The sequence below is a fragment of the Asterias amurensis genome, chromosome 3, assembly GCF_032118995.1.
Source record: "Asterias amurensis chromosome 3, ASM3211899v1".
Lineage (NCBI taxonomy): Eukaryota > Metazoa > Echinodermata > Asteroidea > Forcipulatida > Asteriidae > Asterias > Asterias amurensis.
Window position 1 is genome coordinate 24,684,687 of NC_092650.1, and position 22,113 is coordinate 24,706,799.

The 22,113-nt window shown below is 38.5% G+C and overlaps 1 protein-coding gene across 1 annotated transcript; it reads left to right on the forward strand.

Moving 5' to 3' along the window:
• The first annotated feature begins 1,546 nt into the window (after window positions 1-1,546).
• Window positions 1,547-13,453, forward strand: LOC139935015 (aqualysin-1-like). Its single transcript, XM_071929457.1, has 9 exons — window positions 1,547-1,555; window positions 2,131-2,266; window positions 2,841-2,981; window positions 4,335-4,476; window positions 5,843-6,076; window positions 6,739-6,917; window positions 8,792-8,963; window positions 11,927-12,057; window positions 12,870-13,453. Exons 2-9 carry the CDS (start codon window positions 2,156-2,158, stop codon window positions 12,876-12,878), a joined length of 1,119 nt encoding a protein of 372 aa, XP_071785558.1. The 5' UTR covers window positions 1,547-1,555; window positions 2,131-2,155; the 3' UTR covers window positions 12,879-13,453.
• Window positions 13,454-22,113: the final 8,660 nt, after the last annotated feature.

Consider the following 22,113-nt stretch of genomic DNA (forward strand, 5'->3'; position numbering starts at 1 on the left):
GGTGAAGAGCGCCCTCTCTTGGTAAATGGCAGATAGTGTAAAGTTTCCCATTCAGTGATGGAGACTGGGATTTTGCAGATCGCGGCTGGCTGTAGCGCCTTGATCAAGGTTACCAATAGCATGGCTAATATCTTTTTCCATTAACAAAATATTACTTCGGAAATAATACTTTTAAAATGCTTTAAAACTACCGAAACCTACTCTACTTCTTAAAAAACCCAGTAACTTTTCATTGCCTATGGTTTTAAGAGCGATTACCAAAAGCGACTCCCTTCGAAGCCCGGTTCAATGAATAATTTGCTCAACCTCCTGCAAAACATTCGCTGCGAAAATAGGACTGTGGCGCCAAAATTCGTATCGCATTCGCAGGAAGCTAATGCTACTCTCTCACACTAGGGAGAGTATGCTATAGCCAATGTGCTTACAAACGGAAATGTTTAACAATCGCTCAAACTTCGCAACATTCGCCGTGTCTTCATAAGCGTCGGTAAGAAATTCGCTACGTTCACAAGACATTCTCCACCTCCTTAAGCCCGGTTCATACTTCCTGCGAATGCGAATGCGATACGAATGTTGACGTCACAAATTCGCAACGATTAATTCGCAGCAGTTCAACTATAACTCACTTGCGAATATCGGTGCGAAAGGAGGGTTGTGGCGTCCCATTCACGTCAAATTCGCTTCGCATTCGCATTCGCAGGAAGTATGAACCGGGCTTTACGATGATCGGTCAATTTATGTTGCTCTCACACGGCGAATATGCTAGCGAATATGCTATCGGAAGGACATATTATTTGACAATCGCTCAAACATCGCAGCATTCGCCGTGTATTCGTAAGGGTTAGTAACAAATTCGGAACGTTCACAAGTTATTCCCCACCTCCTTACGAAGATCGGTCAATTTAAAAACAAGTTTCTAAATGTCAGCGAATGTTGCGAAGACGGTCATTCGCCGTCGATTTTCGTAAGCATTTGTAACGTTAGTAAAGCGTGCGTAAGCGTTGGCAACGTTCGTAAAGGCATTGTCAAGTGTTGGTAGGCGTTCGTAATATGTTCGTAAGATATTGGTAAGGAGAGGGCCGACTGAGGACGATCGAGGGGTGAGACCGAGATGTTCACTATCTAACCGCCATTTTGGACGAATTCAACGCGAAATTCAAATTATCATCTTCGCAAGAACGTTCGCCACTCTGTGGGGAATGTTACTTCACTCCATTGTCCCTTTACTTAGCCTATTCGTGAACTTGGTAAAAAAATAATCTTACGTCGAAAACGTGTAAACAGCTGATGACATTCTCAAAAACATGATAAAACTTGTCAATAGGCCAATGGTTTTACATTAAAACCCTGATAAAGGTCATATAGGGAAAGCCTGCTTACCTTTTATCAAACATCTGCTTGGTTCAAAACAATCATATCTATGATTTTGAAATAAATGTATCTTTCCTTTGTCTTTCTTGTGTAAACAATAAGTTGATAAAATCGACACTCAGACAGTATAAATAACCCCCCTTAAACAGCTATTCTTCACTCTGAAACATCGCCTTCCTGACTGGTAAGTTGGCTTTATTTTGTTCAGCATAACTACAGTTCTTTTAGTTTGCTTTTCAGCTCTGTGTCCGCGGCTCGACTCCAGGCGTGGAAAGAAGCCCCGTTTGGGGGTGGGGTTTTAAAGGAACTGGACACTGTTGGTTACTACTCTATTGTAAATAGTGTTTAACACAGAAACTTCATTGGTAACGAGCATTTAAGAGCTATTGATAGCATAAAACATTATGAGAAACGGCACCTTCTGATGTAAACGTAGAGATTGTTTTTTAGAAAGAGGTAATTGCTCACTTCAGCAGAAGCCTTTTAATATGTATCTGAAAACACACAAAGTTGTGCAACAAGGGTGTTTTTTTCTTTCACTATTCTCTTCCAACTTCGATGACCAATCGAGCACAAACGTACACAGGTTTGTTATTTTAGGCATAAATATGTTGGGATACACCGAGTTAAAAGACTGGACTTCAACCATTACTGTAGCTACACGCAAGTGAGTTATTACTTTACAGTAACATTTCAGCAATATTATGAATTTTAATTTGCTCTACCAAAATCAAACTTTTGATTCAACCGTTCTCATAGTAAGCCGACTCCCTCATATTCAACCATGAAGCTACTCTTGTTGTGTCTGTGTGTGGCCGCTGCCAACGCCGCCCTTGCTCCAATTTACATGTCCCAGCGACGTGGAATTCCAAACAGCTTCATCATCAAAGCTAAGGTATTGTTATATTGCTTGATAACAGGGAATTTGAAGACAATATGAAGTCGTTTTGGTCTTGATTAGCACTCCCCATGGCACCATGGAAAGTTTGCAACACAATGGAACTGAACAGTCGTATAAAAAACATCCAGATATTCTGGTTGAATTAAACAAAGGCTTAACAAGTTTTGTGGTTTAGAGCACAGCTGTCTCCCCCAAAAAAACTTTGAGAATAAATTCACACCCAAAAAACAAGTAATTGTGCCTGTTTAAGAGTGAGTCTCTTGTGTTCAAATTTGAAGAAAAAAAAATCATTAGGATTGTTCTGTAATTTTTAAATAACTTCTTATACTGAGTTTTTTTTTTAATTGTAGTTTTCTGATGGCATTATTGTCAATTATTAGCATGTGTCGATAAATGAAACCTACGTGGTCGAATGTTTAAGAAAGAAAATAAATATATATATATATATATATATATGTAGTTTTACTAATATCGCCTCGCATGGGTTAGGTTTTCAGTTGTACCTGAACCGTTGCTTGAATTAAATAAAAAGCTACTTTTTTGGATGCTTTCATCTTTCACCTCACAGGATGCATCCGTGTTGGACCAGCTAGAGAAGGATATACTCGGCGAGTTTCAGACCATGCGAATGCCGACCCCGAAGGTGTCCAAGATCCGTGATCTGATTCCCGTTTTGAATCTACCAATCCCACCTCATCTTATCAATATTGTAAGTCATAAGATTGACAGGTGCACCACCAATGTAGGTGTGTCACCTCTGATCCAATTGAGTTTTCTGAATAAATAAAAACTCGCCTGAGATCAAAGATTCACATAAAACTTACACGGTATAATGATAATGATAGTGGAAAACATCCTTTAAAATATTTCTGTCTGAAATGTCATATTGGATGAGCAATAAAGAACATTATATAACACCCAAGCAGATCCTTGCCATTTGATTGGAGGATTGTCCGTCACGTGATAGCAAATAAAAGTACCATTGCACGCTGAGTCACTCACCGTGCTTTTTCGTTCCATCCGAAAAGTACCATTGCACGCTCCTAGCGTGCAATGGTACTTTTCGGATGGAAAGAAAAAGCTGAGTAAAAACATCACTGCGTGCGCGTGTCTTTGGTAACGCAGTGTTACTGCAAGGCATATATTAGTAAATTACTAGCATTCGGCTTCTACAATTAAAAATTGAAGGCCTACGCTTTGTTTGTTTTGAAAGTTGTATCTTTCAATCAAAATGACAAAGATCTACATGGATGTTAAAACAAATAATGAATGTTTTTCATTCGTGCAATGGTGCGAATATGTTCATTCGTTGAAAGCTGGAATGTTCCATTCAACTCGGCTCCGCCTCGTTGAATAGAACATTCCATCTTTCATCTCATGAACATATTCGCACCATTGCACTCACGCACCATTGCACTCATAAACATTCATTATGTGTATACTAACCGTTTGAAGTTTATCGCTCAGTGAGCGTTTTATACGATTTTTTAATCGATGTCGTGCAAAATGTGTTATCTGTTTTTCAGGCTATTTTCTCTTTCCCAGATGGCCGATGGATCTCAAAGTTTTTCGTCAGTTAATGTATATTGGTGGATTACATAAAGTGCTAACACTGCCATCAACTGTTTTGTTATCACAAAATAATTATGTAATGTTCTTAAAAAGGCACTGAACACTATTGGTAATTACTCCAATTAATAGTTAGCATAAAACCTAACTTGGTATAACAAGCAATGGAGACCTGTTGATGGTATAAAACATTGTGGGAAACGGTCAGCAACGTAGTTTTTGAGAAAGATGTAATTTCTCACTCATATAATATTCAACTGAAGCCTTTTATTATGCATCTGAAAGCACAAAAAGTGATGCAACAAGTCATTGCTCTTTTGCAACTTCAACGACCAATAACGAGTCACAATTTTTCTCAGATCTGTTATTGTATTCATAACTGTGGAATACACCACGTGAGAAAACTAGTCTTTGACAATTACCAAAGGTGTCCAGCGCTTTTAAAATGACTGTATCTTTACATGTAATTAAGAATGCATTCTTATTTTCATAGATCCGCGCCATTGATGGTATCGAGTACATCGAGCAAGAATCGATGATGGAGACCCTCGGGCAGCAAGTCAACCCGACCTGGGGTATTGACAGAATCGACTCTAGGGACGGCATTGATGGCGTGTACTACTACAGAGATCACCGTTAGTTAATCCGAATCAGGGTGGATTGTACAATGAATTAATGAGACTAGGGCCGTGTCCGAAATGGCGACTTTGGCTACAGCTACGGCTAGATCGCGCGCGTCTGCCTATTCTTCAACACTGGTAGACGCGCTGATCTAGACGTAGCTGTCGTCGAAGTCGTCGTTTCGGACACGGCCTAATCTTATCTCGAGTTAGGACGAGTTACTATAGTCCTGTCTTTTAAGTTTTAAGTGTCTCATTATCTCATATAGTCTAAAGTTATAGAGACTAGTCCTACTCTTTGTGAAATCGACACACGGTCACTTTTTATCAACTTAATCAACCAATCAATCAATCAGTTTATTTCCACAGTATCAAAATCACAACCAATATCAAATCAAAGGCAATGTAAATTCGAAAATAAGAAATAAGTATATAGTTATACGAAGCGCTGGATAGTGATGGGGTTCTGCCAAAAAATGTTGGTTTTCCTGTTATACAAAAGTATGTTCAGATAAACAAAATCCAGAAATAGTGATTTCACTGTTTCAAAAGTTCGCAAATTTCCAGACTCCGTCAAGTAAAATATTTTGTATTTTCGCCGCAATTTTACAGGCCGCCGTAACATTGATTATGATTACTTACTAGCGTACTTACAATCAACCACATTTTGCCGAAACAACTTCACATCATATTTTGTATTACCAACATCCTTGTAAAACATGTACAAACTCATGTTAAGGGTATTTTTTTCTTACGGAATGAAACAACTTTCCCGGCGATTTTGCTGCCAGCAAATAAATAGCGTTCCGTAATCCTGCAGCAAAAATCTCGGAAAAGTTGGTTCCTTGTTATATACAAAAGTATGTCTCGATAAACACCATCCGGAAATAATGATGTCGGCATCTCAAGCGAGTATATTAACTAGAGTGATTTTATTTCGTCATTCTGTGTTGTTCGTGATTCCAATTTTTGTCTTCACAACTAAACACACAATAACAAAAGAAATTACAAAACTCGCATTAGATGAATAAATTATTTTTTATATAATAATTCCATGCGCCTCATTGTGACGTGCCGTGGCTCATAGGTTTAAAGCACTTCACTCGAGCTCTGATTCGAGAATCGTGATACTTGTAGCTTTAGGCAGGAAACTTAACCAAGTTATTGATACGTCCTTCGGATGAGACGTAAATCCTACGGTCCCGTGCGTTGTGTAGCCCCTAGTAAACCCTTATAAGGTGCTAACATTAACATGTGTATACTAATCGGGTTGAGTACCATGTTGATAGATTTATAAAACTTCGATAATATCATTATAATTGTTATTAATTATTCATTATAACGTATACATTTTGCACACTATTGTTTACTGTTTGAACAGTCTTGGGAGAAGGGGCTCACGTCTACATCGTGGATACCGGTATGAGAACATCTCATTCAGAGTTTCAAGGTCGCGCCTCACTCATTTTCGGTGGGCCAGACGACAACGGCCATGGAACCCATTGTGGTGGTACTGTCGCTGGAGCTACCTTCGGAATTGCACGCAAAGCGTGGATTTACAGTGCTAAAGTATGCTTCAACTCCGCTGGTTGCCCTACCTACACGATCCTCGACGGTAAGTGTCATGTCATAACAGTGATCATTCGTTTTACACGTTCAAAGCACCGTTACACGTTCAGATCTTGCCATTGCCCATTCACAAGCTCGATACTGAGGGCTCCAACCTACTGGGACTGTTGTCTTTATTAAACACTGTAGATATTCATGTTATTCAATAGGTATACACTATTTAGAACAAAGTTCCACGGCTATAAAACAGTCAATCCGCACCCCATGCGCTATTAAGCTAAAATGTGATGTTTTATCTGCGGTGTTTAGTGGGTTTTTTTCATGCGTGCCCTCGGTTTGAATATTTAATAAGTCGAAAGGGCTTCTGAAATTCCGTCTTCGGTCCCATCTGAAAAGTATTGATAGAAATTGTGTAGCAGTACATTGAAATAAAGAGCATTATTATCTGTTGTTTAAAAGAAAATTCGATGCAACTCAAATTTTCAAAAGTAAAATGTGTACGTAAAAAATTACTTTTGGTGTTATTTTAACCCTTATGATGTAAATTGTTATTCTCTCTTCGGTATATGTAACAACAGCCACGGTGTCAGTTTTAACATCCCAGTTTCTGGGCTCTTGTGGGAGCTAGCATAATGTCTTTTGCCATGTAACTTCCTCATTAACATGAACACCATTTTTTAATACAAAGTTGTTTCCACTTGTGTGTAGGGTTGAATGCAGTTTCGCAGAGACCGAAAGGTGTTGTATCAATGTCTCTTGGTGGCGGTATCTCCCCTTCCCTCGATGCTGGAGTTCAGGCACTGATCGATACTGGTTACGTACTTTCCATCGCGGCAGGAAACTCCAACTCGGACGCATGCAACAACTCACCTGCCCGCGTTCCCGACGTAAGTTGCATACCCGGTCTATAAACACTTGTGTTTTTTATATATATAATATATGATCTTTATTCTTTATAATTAGAATTAGAATTAGAATGATTTATTCAGCCAACGTTAAAAAGTTAAAAACCATTGACCATTGTTAGTTGCATCATGATGCAACTTGCTCTCTAATACTACCCTTTCATGTTTTCCCTGCATTGTTATCGAACAATGCATTTACCGCTTTTATGGTCCAGTAACCCACCCTTTCATACTAAACATCCTTTGTCCTCGCCACTTTACTCCTACTGGTTCATAGCCACCAATATTGTTTCTGAAATAGAAACTTTGATTGGCTGTTATTTTCCCGCTTCTTTCTGGATCCTTCCCTTAATCCCTTTCCCCTCTCTTTTTCTATAAATTGGTACGTGTATGTGTGTACTTGTTTTATGCCAGAAATCAGAAATCAGGATGAATGTCGGTACGGCAACCGCTAAGTAGTTCAATAACAATATACTCTCTAAATGCAGAGGAGTGAAACGGCACTCTTTGAAGAGCCATTTGAGGGACAACTCTTGTTCGAGTTGTCGTCCACTCTTTTAGATTGAAGATTGCATCTTTTTTAGTGATTTTTCACTCTGTCCTGGAACGAAACCCCTCTAAAACAGTGAAATAACCACCACTCTTTTTGAAGAGCCATATGAGGGAAAACTCAGAATGTATGGTGGTATGGTATGTATGGTGGTGAAAGAGTGGTGTTTTTCGCTCTTTTACATTTTGAGAGTACAATTTCTTTTCAAAGTAGCTAACAATCAAAAACACCAAACAATCAACCAGCACAATACCATTAAGAATGTGACTTAAAATTAATAAACGTACTTAGAGGAAAACGTTGTTGGTAGAAAACTACATTAAGAATCAGGGTGTAAGAATAAAAGAAGAAAAAAATAGGGTGATAAAAACACCAAACCGTTTGTAAAGTACTGGGCGGATAAAAACAAAAACGAACATTTTTACTCGGATAAAAACGCGGACACTACATGTTTATCGATATCTAATTAAGAACAATGGACTCAAGCTCTAGGTCCAATTTCATAAAAAAACTGAGCCTCTTCATCACAAAATTTGCTTAAAGGCAGACGGCACTATTGGTAATTACTCAAAATAATTATAAGCATAAAACCTTAGTTGGTAAAGAGTAATGGGGAGCTGTTGATGGTAAAACGCATTGTGAGAAACGGCACCCCTGAAGTAACGTAGTTTTCGAGAAAGAAGTAATTTTCCACGAGTTTGATTCGAGACCTCACAACTAGATTTTGAGGTCTCGAAATCAAGCATCTGATAGCACACAACTTCGTGTGACAAGGATGTTTTTCTTACAATTTTATCTCGCAAACCGACGACCAATTGAGCTCAAATTTTCACAGGTTTGTTATTTTAGGCATGTTGAAATACACCAAGTGAAGGATAGACTGATCTTTGACAACCAATAGCGCCCAGTGTCTTTAAGCTAAAAAATAATCATTGCTTTGCAAAAATTCAGACAAAATACTTATTATATAAGTGATTGGTATTGCTGATCCAATGTAGGCCTATTGGTGCAGAACTCCGTTGTGCCCAGACAAACAATTTTGACCCTTATATTACCTTGATAAAATATAAGAATGTTTTTGATTGCAATTTGTCGTTGTTGTCTCCATTATCTAACAATTATTTAAGATGTGTACAGCGCACATCTGCCTATAATGGTACCAGAGGCGCCCAAACAGATTCACTACCACAACTCAAACACAAACAGTAAAAAACTATTTAAAAAAGTAACAAATATTGGCTTTAGACCATACAACTTTAATACTTATTAGTAGGCCTATTTAACATAAAAAATATTCTTCTTTCAGGCAATCACCGTGGCAGCCTCAGACAATCAGGACAAAATTGCATCTTTCTCATGCTGGGGCAGCTGTGTTGATATCTTCGCACCCGGTGTAAACATTGAAAGTGCCAGTCATAATTTTGACACTGGCTCTGCTACCATGTCAGGCACATCAATGGCTTGCCCACACGTTTCAGGTAAGTCTCATTGTTTCAAAATAATACTAGTTATTTAATTGTGTAGTTGTTTTGTTTGTTTGTTGGATAAAACAAGTTTTTCTATAAAAAGACGTCGAAATGTGTTCTATTTTGGTCTTTCACTTACGTTTTTTTAGATAATATACTTGCTAACGTGCCAAGTTGCAGCTATAAATTTATGCAGGTACAACCATGTACAAATCTATCTTGTGGGAGTCTCAAATCTGAAAAGAGCCGGTGTGGTCTCGACGTTTCGAACAGTATACTCTGCTCGTCTTCAACACTCACACAACAGAGATTTACACATTGTTGTACCCGCAAGTCTACTATTTATTTATAGTTTATTCCTATTTATCCACACCATGCAAAGCTTCAAACAATACTTTGCCATAGTTGCATTGAAGACACTGGACACTATTGGTAATTGTCAAAGACTAGTCTTCACAGGTGGTGGATCTCAACATATGCATAAAATGACAAACCTGTGAACATTTGAGCTCAATCGGTCGTCGAAGTTGCGAGATAATATGAAAAAAATAAACACCCTTGTCGCACCATGTCCATACATAGTTGTGTGCTTTATGCTTGATTTCGATACCTCAAATTCTAAATCTGAGGTCTCGAAATCAAATTTGTGGAAAATTGCTTCTTTCCCGAAATTTACGTCAATTGAGAGGGAGCTGTTTCTCACAATGTTTTATATTATAACACCCCTTGCAAGTATTCTGCCTGCTCATTGGTTTAGAGCGCGTCACATGACATGTCTTAGTTTTGCCTAGCCCTATATAGGACTCTTTCTCTGTACACAGGAACAGAGTCCTAACTATTGAGGCCCGTTTCTGGGGCGGAAAAATTTCACAGCTTCATAACTTAAATCTTACCTGCAACAAGCCACTAATTTCAACAGATTCACATTCCATTGCGGCATACATTTTTCTGCGGTGGGTTTTGGTCCTCATATTTTCCTCACAAATCCGTCATTTTCGTGAAATAATGCAGCTTCCAACGTTAAAAAATTCCCGTTTCGATCGTTTTCTCACAGTGTTGTCTGTTGTCGTGCGTACGCGTATACATTCGCGTGCAAGACGCACGATGCAAGCTTAGACGCATGAATTCTTGGTCACCGTATCTTGACTGCACAGCGTTAACACGCAACACAATTCAAAATGTGCGCGTCGTGCGTCTTCCGTACACACGGCAGACTGTGAGAGTACGAACAAAAACGGGAATTCCTTAACGTTGGGAGCTGCATTATTTCATGAAAATAACGGATTTGTGAAGAATGTATGACGATCAAAACCCACCGCAGAAAAACATATGCTGCCATGGAATGTGAATTTGTTGAAATTGGTGCTTTCTTGCCGGTAAGATTTGAGTTATGAAGCTGTGAAGATTTTCTGCCCCAGAAATGTACCCTGATGTCCAGGACGTTACTGTAGTACAATACGAAAGTGTAAGGCCGCCAGGGCTAGACGACGGCCGTGTGATAGTGCGTCGGTTTGCCATGCGCTAGTAGTCCGAAGACTAGCACACGGCGCCGTGCGCTAGTCCGACAGACTAGCACACGGCGTGCAGTACCCAGACGTCCGTTGCGCGTACGAGGATGATAAATTAATAGTCTGTAACCATTTCGGATTGCACGACACTAAATGCAACACAGTAAGTAAAAGTGTTTGCAATCTGTATTCGCGTCGTCCGTGGGTTGTAGCATTCAGGTCTGTAACTTAATAATAATAGTACAATATTTAGAAATGTTTGGGGTGTTATAAAACAAATATTGAATGCTTTTACTCGTGCAATGGTTAAAAACTATGACTCCCTCGGTGATCCCCGGAGCGTTCTATTTTCCCTCGGCTTCGCCTCGGGAAAATAGAACGTTCCGGGGATCACCTCGGGAGTCATAGTTTTAACCAAAGCACTCGAAGCAGTCAATATTTGTATACTATCAACCTTTCCCCATTACTCGTAATCAAGAAAAGGTTTAATGATAATAATTATTTTGAGTAATTACCAATAGTGTCCACTGCCTCTAAGACTCCATTTCTGAAGCTTCTGTTTCTTTGCGCTTCGTATAACAGCGGTATTTTAGCTATTACCTGTGTTGGGGGTTGGTTAAACGTGGAGTCGGCAAGCCTTTGAGGCGGCACAATGAATTTGAAATCAGGTGTTGCAATCATGAGTATTGAGGAGCGATCCTTTTGCAGCACACATTTTGGCTAAACTTTGAACACTCAGCAGGGTGGATATGTGCGCTCTACAAGACTTATTACTAATACTATTACTATTAAACTGGGATGGGTGCAGCTTGGCGTCACAGCCGTGAGGTGCAGGTGAAGTAAGAAAATAGAAAGTGCAGACAAAAAAAACACAAGAAGTTGTAAAAACATTAATATGCGTTCTTTCTAAAGACTTTGTTCGCCATTCGAATTGTCGGAACAAAGTTTGTCATTATGCGAGTTATCCGGTGAACAAAAATTATCGTTACTAAAAGAAAATCTATCTGCAACACAAATGTTAAAGTCTATCCATTTGTTTTTAAATGTTCCCTTGCTCAGTGTCACTCACCAATAATAATTATACTCCCGGTTTAAAGCCATACCGTTGGGGACGTGTTTATAGAGTTAGTTTGTTTTAAGCTGAAAGGTAATTGGTTTAGGCATAATACTTGAGCGTGTAGGCCTACAACGAGGGTGCAATATTTGAAGTAACCTACACCACCAGCCGCCTTTATATTTTAAAAGCACAGTCTGTGCATGAAGTTGTAGCTGGTGCTCGACTATGCGGCATAGTGTCAACCAATACCAATGTTGTTGTTGTGTTTTTTGTTGCCCTTTTTTTGGGGGGGGGGTCTGTCCGGAGGAACATGATGTATTTAAGTGTATGAAAATTTTCAGGGAACCCCTGCCGCATAACAGGCATGGTAGTCAAGACAAACTGACAACATTAAATGTTTGCAATTTCAGGTGTTGCTACACTGTACTTTGCTAAATATGGAAGCGCAAATGGTGTAGCATCGCAACTGATTGCCGATGCGAGCCAATGGAAAATATATGACACCAAAGGATCTCCCAACAGACTCCTTTTTACTGGATCGGTGAGTACCTCAGATGGCTGTGTTTTTTTCTTTTTTCTTTTACAGAACTCGGCTGGAAAGTACAGAGTAGGCCTATAGAATGCTAACACACATCGGTTTATAGGGGTAAAACCAAAACGATGAATATTCTTCATCCCCGATGCAAATCTTACATCTAAAGCTAACACACATCGGCGTATGTGGGTAAAACCAAATGGATGAATATACCTCAGACCTCAAAAACAAATATATATGTATACATTTAACTAAAAATTGTGTTGGTATTAACTCGCTGTGCACCCCACGGCAGCAAAACAGACCACACGGCTAGACCTCCCTCATATTCAAATCTTACACGCAAATGGCTTATATTGGTGTACATTTCAATTAAAGACACTGGACGCCTTCGGTAATTTTCATTAGACCAGTTTTCTTGCTCGGTGTATCTTAACATATGCACAGAATAACAAACTTGCGAAAATTTGAACTCAACTGGTCGTCGAAGCTGCGAGATAATGGAGGTAGAAAAAGCACGTGAAGTTGTGTGCTTTCAGATGCTTGAATCGAGACCTCAAAATCTAATTCTAAGGTCTCCAATGAAATTCAAATATTTGAGTGAGATATAACTTCTTTCTCGAAAACTACGTTATTTCGGAGGAAGCCGTTTCTCACCATGTTTTATACTATCAACATCTCTCCATTGATCGCTAAAAAGTTAATGCTCACCATTATTTTGAGTAATTATCAGGTAGTGTCCACCTTTAAGGACAACGATTTTTACCATTAAGCATTAACTGTTATGTGTCAATAAGGTGTTTAACCCTTTTTTGCAGCTGGTGTAAACGAAAGAACGATATGGACATGAATGATGTTTCAGGCATAGTCACGGACGTGGAACTTGAAGCTGTTAATGGCAGCAGACAACATGGTCCCCTCTTCAAAGAAACAATAACTTTAGATTCCAGTTTCGCACTGGGCGCACTGGTCTTGTATAACTCCATCTCTCGCTGAAACAAACCATCTTAATTACAAATGTCTATTGCTTCCTGTCCGTTTTGTCCGATGCCTCCTTTTGTTTAAGTTAATTGCAGTAATGTCAAAATTAATTTGTGATCAGGCGGCCAACTTGTGGAGAACAGTACACGAACATTTTGCAATTACAAGGGCCACTCGTTTTTTTGTCCTTCTTGATTTTGTCTTTATTTATAAGTATTATTGTAAGCAATACAATAATTCAAATCAAAATGGCGGATTGGTGCCGACGATCTCTTCCTTTTTGATGTGTCAACAATCCAGATGTGCTTTCTACCGAAGCCTGAATCGCTCACACTATTTCCAGTATTACGGTTAATACGAGAACAGGTCCTAGATCTGATATTAATAAAAGAGTAATTAAAATACGCAGATAAATTCTTGTTACAGGCTGTGTTCTATTTGAGTCTCTTTTTGGTAGAGAATAAAAGTATATAATTTGAGTGAGACGACGGTAGCCGAAGAAAGAGCCACCCTTTAAGTTTTGACCCTTGAGAGACTTAGTAACAAAGATTCTAGCACATTTTGTACCGCCTATTCCAACGTTCAGTGTCCTTACAGCGGATAAGTCCTTGATATTCTAGAATGGACTATTCCATTAGATGGGGTTCAGGTCCATGAGTAGGTTTTAATGGGGCCGTTTACTCATTTACTTCGTACCCAAAATCGTAGCACACTGCAGACCTACCCGAAGACAAAATTTCATAAAATATGTTAGCAGCCGTTTTGTGCTTACGGAGCGTCCCTTAGCATAATTTATATTTCATAAAGCTGTTTACCGTATTAAGCAGGGTTGATGTTGGCTTACCCCCGGTTGGCACATGAGTGACGAAACAAAGCAAATCCATTGTGAACGTGCATATATGTGCCTTGCAATTTTCTGGTTACTTGACCAATCAAGGTGAAAAACGTTTTTGCTTAATGTACATTTTCTGCAACACTAAGCACACAAATTTGCTTACCGGTAAAGAGTTTTATGAAATGGATCCATATCTGAACCCTCTGTTGAGTTGTTCTCAACTCAGTGGAGTTGTTCTAAGTAAAGATGTTCAGAAAGTCTTGGTGACTGCAGTACTCAGTGTTCTTGTTTACAACACCCTCCCCATGCCAATCCAATTTGTTGGCTCACTAAAGTGCCAGTAACTTGTGGAACAACAGTGTTCATCACCGCCCTGAGAAGGCGAACACATGCCTCAATTCTATGTAATTCTATGGAAATATTGACTGCTATGAGGGGCACTGTTAAAATTATAGGCACAAGGTGATGTCAAAACCATGACTATGCCCGAAGCGAAGCTGAGGTCATAGCTATGGTTTTGACATCACCGAGGGCCGATAATTTTAACTGTTCCCCGATTATAAGGCAGTCAACATGTCTTTTATGTACCGAATAAAGATTCTTCAACACTGACTAAACGGTGAAAGGTCGTCTGTGAAAAAAAGGTCTCGCCGTGACAGGGACCGCTAGTCGCACATTATATGCCCCGGGCATAGTCACTATGACGTCATCTTGATAGAAAAAAAGTGACATAGCTATTTCCATAACTCGATTTTTAACCAATCAGATGGGAGGATTCTATTTCATGAAGTATATAATTGATGATAATTTACATCGTGTTAAAATGACGGATATGTGGCTACGGCAGACTTAGTGCTGCATCTAACTTGTGATAGCTGTTTTTATTTCATTCTCCACATTTACCGATGAAGATAAGCTACATTGCATGGCATTGAGGATCATTTGTGAAGTAGGGCCTGCCTGTTTTGTTTCGATGGCAGTCATCAAATTTACGAGAGCTTCGTTGGGAAGTTTGGGGGACTTGCCCCCCCCCCCCCCCCCCTCCTGATAGCCTATGGTTGGTTGAGCGTAAAATCTCCGAATTCTGTTAATTAAAAACGTCTTATGGGTTGGGTCGACATCTGAGTGTCATGTTTGTAATTTTGTTTAGTGTTTTTCTGAAAAAATATGGATTTTCTTTTTACTGCCGTCCGTTAACATAGTTTGTTTTGCCGTAATTTTTCTAGAATTCTGTGAAAAAAAAATTACGGTAATTGTGCTGCCGGTACTTTTCCGTAAAATATCGAAAAAGCAACTAACAACCATTACAATGAATAGAATGCCGATGACGCCATGAATGCAGCCGTTGGATGGTTGCACCAGTAAGTACGGACTCATTAGAAAGATTTCGCAGAGTCGCGGATACGAACACAATACAGATATCGAACCGTACGCGATGTGTAGTTTTGTTTCGCAAAATTGTAACGAATATCCTCAACTTGAGGCTCAAGAGGGCACTATTAACCAAATGGCTGCACCCATGGAAAATCGCAATTTCTCGTTTTCTGAAGTATGGTGGTTAACAAATGTCCAACTACATACATGTTTGATACCCCTAATAGACATGGTGAAAACCTGGTACATTAAAAAATAACAATCCGCTACAAAAACATGAACAAAATATACTCGTTGTTTAATGTGTATGTGTATGGCGACAGATTCCCGTTTTGAGCGACTATTCTAACTTGTGTACAACGGTTATAGGTCACATGGACCTCAAAAAGTGATGACGTATTATGACGTATCCGTTCACGTAAGAGTATCGGTGACTCTGCAAAACCTCTCTACTCACTCACCAAAGCACGTGTATGGAAAGGTTAAGCCCAAATTCATGGCTCGTCTGCTTACCGCGGAATTCTGCGCTCGCAAGGCCCAGATAATAATATTGGCTGCTTTGTAGAGCACTGGGACTGCAGAAATTCGCGGAATACACAGACGTGAAATTGGACCACAGTCTTCCTGAACGTTTCATCGCGAAAGGGGTAGCATAAAGGCACCCTCAAATGATGGGTTAATACCAGCAGTTTTTGAACTTATACCTGTAGGAAAGTCTGTAAGGCCGAGTAAAGAAAAACATGTTTAGCGTCCGGGTGTCTGAAAAAAAAGGAAGGAGGAGGGGCTTTTTATTTCTTATTTCAAGATGACCGCCATCCTTTTTAAAATGTCAAATATCCATTGTTTTTTTTTCTACTGCTCAAACACACAATACATAAATAAAACATGTTGGTCAATACATTCAGACAAGGCATTCAGATTGTTTTAGCTGAGATCGTTTAAAATAATCTTTTTCCTAAAAAGACAAATCAAAAAAGTCAAAAAAGAAAAAAAGAAGAAAAAAAATGCATAAAAATAAAATAAAAAAGGAAGCGGGCGGGGACGCTAAACATGTTTCTTTTTTTGTTTGGCCTAATAGATTTTTTTTAAATCTTTTTCCACTGAGAAAACAAAAGACCGTTGTTTTTATTCCCGGGTTGGATATGATACCAATGACGTCAAGCAGAGATAGAGGGTGTGGCAATCACGTGATCGAGTTCTCCGCTCAGATGTCCATGAGATATTCACCATTGAAGCTGCGTTGTTTTTACACCACTAAACAAAGCTTGCTTTTTGATCTGAGAAACCTTGGTATCAACATAGCGGGTTGAATGGAGTAAGCTCTCTGCTATCATGATCACCCTTCACCACATCAACCATGTGTTGGCTCCTCTGATTTTGATGACATCAATCTTCATTTTCTGTAAGTGACTTTTCTTTGATTTATGATTATTAAAGGCAGTGGACACTATTGGTAATTACTCAAAATAATTATTAGCACAAAACCTTCCTTGGTAATGAGTAATGGGAGAGGTTGATGGTATAAAACATTGTGAGAAACGGCTCCCTCAAAAATTTGACTCCCATAAATGGCCGACCGTGTTTGTCGACGATGTAAAAGGAAAACCACGCAATTTCGAGTGATACTTGTGTGGATCATTATATTCTACTTTTAAAATATCTTTCTATGCATTCTATAACGAACGGTTACAAACGCTTTTCAAAGACCAACTCGACCGATCCAAGGCAACGTGTTCCTTTAATGATCCAAATTCTTGGTGACTGACTTCAAGGCGCTGTACCCTATTGGTAATTACTCAAACTAATTGTTAGCATAAAACCTTACTTGGTAACGAGCAACGGAGAGCTGTTGACAGTATAACACATTGTGATAAACGGCTCCCTCTGAAGTAACGTTGTTTTTGAGAAAGAGGTCTCACTCAAGTAATGAAAGACTACAGCTAAAGCCTTTTATTACGTTTCTGAAAGCACACAAAGTAATGCAACAAGGGTGTATTTTCTCTTGCAAACTGAGCCAAGTTTTTCATAAGTTTGTATTAAGTGATGCATATTTTGGGATACACCAAAAGAAATTAATGGTCTTTGACAATTAATGTGTCCAGTGCCTTTAAAGTGCACGACGTAAGGAGGAATTAATTGGAGGGTGGGGAGATTTAAAATTTTGATTTTCATCTTTTAAATGGTATTTTAGCTGCGCCTATCATATCGCTCATTTATCATAAAACATAGTTCTGATTTGTTCAACACATCCGAAGAATATAATTGCACCGACACTATCATCAAAGTGTCTGCATTTTTTTTTGTGACAATATACAATATTAAATTATCAAACAAATGACGTTCTGTCATTACCTTTTCAAAAAGAGACGGTGCTAGAGAGGGGGGCAACCTCCCTATTGAAGGAGAACAAATTTAGGGGGAGGGAAGGGAAGGCAAATGAACGATAGGACGAAAATAAAGTTCGAGAGCAGCGTTATTCCTGCTTAGCAAAATATTAAAAATAGTTTATAAAATCTTTAAAGTGACTCCGGTTGCAAAAGTTTTCCCCTTTTGACACATTTTGATGTTCAGTCCCACGTGGAAAGTAAAGAGTGTGAGTGTTAAACGCAGTGGACATTATTGTTAATTACTCAGAATAGTTATTAGCATAAACCTTACTTGGTATTACGATTAATGGGGAGAGGTTGGTAGTATAAAACATTGTGAGAAACGGCTCCCTCTGAAGTGACGTAGTTTTCAAGAAAAAAGTAGTATTCCACGCATTTGATTTCGAGACCTCAGATTTAGATTTTGAAGTATCGAAATCAAGCATCTGAAAGCACACAACATCGTGTGACAAGGGTGTTTTTTCTTTCATTCATATCTCGAATATCTCTTTACATTGTTATCTCGCATCTTCGACGACCATTTGAGCTCAAATTTTTACAGGTTTGTTATTTTATGCATATGTTGAGATACACCAGATGGGAAGACTGGTCTTTGACAATTACCAATAGTGTCCAGTGTCTTTCAAGGCAGTGGACACTATTGGTAATTACTCAAAATATTTCAGAGCATAAAACCTTTCTTGGTGACGAGTAATGGGGAGAGGTTGATAGTATAAACAATAGTGACGTAGTTTTCGAGAAAAAAAAGTAATTTTCCACGAATTTGATTTCGAGACCTCAAGTCTGAGGTCTCAAAATCAAGCATCAGAATGCACACAACTTTGTGTGACAAGTGTTTTTTTTTTTTTTTTTTTTTTTTTTTTTTTTATTATTATTATTATTATCTCGCAACTTCGACGACCGATTGAGCTCAAATGTTCACAGGTTTGTTATTTCATGCATATGTTGAGATACACAAAGTGAGAAGACTAGTCTTTGACAAGTACCAATAGTGTCCAGTGTCTTTAAAGGAACACGTTGCCTTGGATCGGTTGAGTTGGTCTATGAAAAAAGTTTGAAACCGTTTGTTATGAAATGCATATGGTTAGGAAGATGTTTTAAAAGTAGAATATAATGATCCACACAAGTATCACTCAAAATTGCCTGGTTTTCATTTCACGTCGCGAACTAACACGGTCGGCCATTTATGGGAGTCAAAGTTTGGACTCCCATAAATGGCCGACCGTGTTTGTCGACGAGGTAAAGCGAAAACCACGCAATTTCGAGCCATATTTGTGTAGATCATTGTATTCTACTATTACAACATCTTTCCAACCATATCGATTTTATAACAAACGGTTACAGGACGCTTTTTATATACCAACTCGACCGATCCAAGGCAACGTGTTCCTTCAACTTGAACACTATTGGTAATTACTCAAAATAATTTGTAGCATAACAACTAACTTGGTAACAAGCAATGGAGAGCTGTTGATAGCATAACACATAACGGCTCCATCTGAAGTAATTTCTCACTTAAATATTTTAATTGAATTCGAGACCTCAGCTAAGTGAGGTCTTGAATTCAAGCATCTGAAAGCACACAACTTGTGCGACAAGGGTGTTTTTTAGTTCAAATTTTCACAGGTTTATGCATAATTATGTTGAGTTAGAAGACTGGTCTTTGACAATTACTAAAGGTATCCAGTGCCTTTAAAGTTTAAGTACCATTGATTATACCAAACTGGGCTGTTTTAACCAATAAAAGCAGACCAGTGGGAATCCCACCTGAGTAACATGCCCTTTTTCACAGAGATAGGTTAAAGGCAGTGGACACTATTGGTAATTGTCAAAGACTAGCCTCCACAGTTGGTGTATCTCAACATATGCATAAAATAATGAACCTGCGAAAATTTGAGCTCAATCGGTCATCGAACTTGCGAGATATGAATGAGAGAAAAAAACACCCTTGTAGCACGAAGTTGTGTGGGTTTAGATGGTTGATTTCGAGACCTCAAGTTTTAAATCTGAGGTCTCGAAATGAAATTCGTGGAAAATTACTTTTTTCTCGAAAACTATGGCACTTCAGAGGGTGCCGTTTCTCACAATGTTTTATACCATCAACCTCTCCCTATTACTCGTCACCAAGAAAGGTTTTATGCTAATAATTATTTTGAGTAATTACCAATAGTGTCCACTGCCTTTAAGTACCGAGCATAGTGCTAACACACACTGGTGGTGTACGTGGGTTAAATAATGTTCTTTATCTCCGATGCAAATTTCCATCTATTAAATTGACAGGAACAACAGACACAATTAACTGCCTGTACGTGCTTATCACATTATTTCGTTCAACTCAAACTGGTGTTGTTGCGGTTTTAATTAACTGTTCAAAAAACGAATCAAGGTCAACTGTGGTCCATAAATAGGTTCATATTGAAAAATAATATCAATTTCGCCAAACCAGCATGCGAAACGTGCTTGTTCCGGTATAGTTATTCCAGGTCTTCATTTCCAGTTGCCTAACAGGGATCGATGTGTCTATGACAACAACAATTATTGAATAAAACGCTCACTGAGCGATAAACTCCAAACGCGAAGTTAAATTATTTATTTCTCATCAAATATGAAGTTTCAGACAGAAATATTCCAAGGGATGTTTTCTACTATCATCATCATTAGACCGTGTAAGTTTGATGTAAATCTGTGATCTTCACGATTTTTGTTTCTTACCAATTCTGTAACGTTCCTTTAAGTTAAGCTAAATCAGAGCGAAACAAATACAACCTTTTCCCAAAGATGGTGCATCTAGTGCTATCTCAGATACAGGGTTATAGCTTTAGGCTACTTAAACGAAAAACACTGTTCGAAATAATTGCATTGTTTCGGAAAGCTTGTTGTGCCAAAACTGAAGAACAACAGCAAATAATATGCAAATGATATGCACAAGACCCCCAAACATCACCAAAAGACGAGATTGAAAAATTAGTTTTTAAATGCAGTGGCAATTTTAAGGGTCCATGTAACAAATGTTTCGTTAGTTTAGTATTTTATTTCTTTACCCAGGTTATTTAAAACAAATCCAGCTGGTTTCAACGGGGCTCGGTGTGATTTAATACTTTTTTCACTATCATAAATAGTCAAATAAAGCATCAGACAAAATAAGCACAACTACTAAAGTTCAGTTTTTTTTATACAAACATTACAAAATGCAACATAGTTCCAAACCTTAGCACCAGAATACATTAAACATTGTTTAATTTTTCAAAACTCAAAGTAGAGAGTTTGTGTATTTCTTCTATTACTACTCTACATTTCTACGTCATTCCTACATGGGACCAGTTTCATAAAACTTGCTAGAGATCGTTTTGTGCTTACGTGGCGAACCTTATAGCATAGTTTCTATTTCATAAAGAAGTTTACCGTAAGCAAGGGTAAATGCTGGCTTCGCGGTAAGCACACGAGTGACGTTAACATGCAAATCTATGGCGAACGTGCATGCGCCTAGAAAGGTTCTGCTTACTTGCGAAATCATGACGAAATACGTTTATGCATACCCACATAATTCTGCTAACAGTAAACACACAAATTTGCTTACCGGTAAACAGCTTTATGAAATTGGGCAAATGTCTTGTTGGAACAACCCATGAACAATATGAAATATACAGAATGTCAGTTATTCAGAGGTCTATAGACTTATTTGTTGGTACTGTTATGGACTCTTACTTGTTGATAACTGCAAACACATAAGCCTTTTTGACACATGGCGGACACAATGCTATGACACTGTTGGATTTGGGTACATATGTCGGTATACTATGCATCCAAACCAAACACTGCACTCCTTTCCGCCTTACCTCAAAAAACTATTTGCCGTGTCTTTTGTATAATATTAATGTTCAGTATAATTTCATAACCTTGATCCGAAAGGAGTAGACGTTGCAAGGATGATAAATTTTGCCGCGCTTCCGCAGAGAAACAAAAAACGAGGCATTTATTAGGGGCAGTTTTCAACACAATGGACATGTTTGTATTCACGGTTGCCATGGGCACCCAAAGCTTTTGCTGACGCAACTTGGAAAGCACCTAAAGATACCACCATAGGAAAAAAACTGCAGAATCAATTTATCTTTAGTTGCCTTAGCTACTTCTATCGAACATGGACGCGATAGTGACGAAGGTTCCGCGCACTTCACCAGTTATGGTATTTTCATGATTTATACGTATTTACATGCTTAAATAATTTTCTTCTCACTGAGACGAAGATTATTTTTGTGACTAATTTTTTCAAAAATTCCAGCACCCCATCAAGTAAAGTTTTGAGGGAAGCTTTCTACCATCATTATCTTCAAAGTTTGTAAGTTTAATTTAAATCTGTGGACATTGTGTTTTGTGTCCTACAACAAGTACCGACACCCTTTAAAGTGCCAATTAGAAAATCAACATTTGCGAATATAAATGTATTTTTTGAAATTCTTTAGAACAACACATTATCCCAAAATTTCG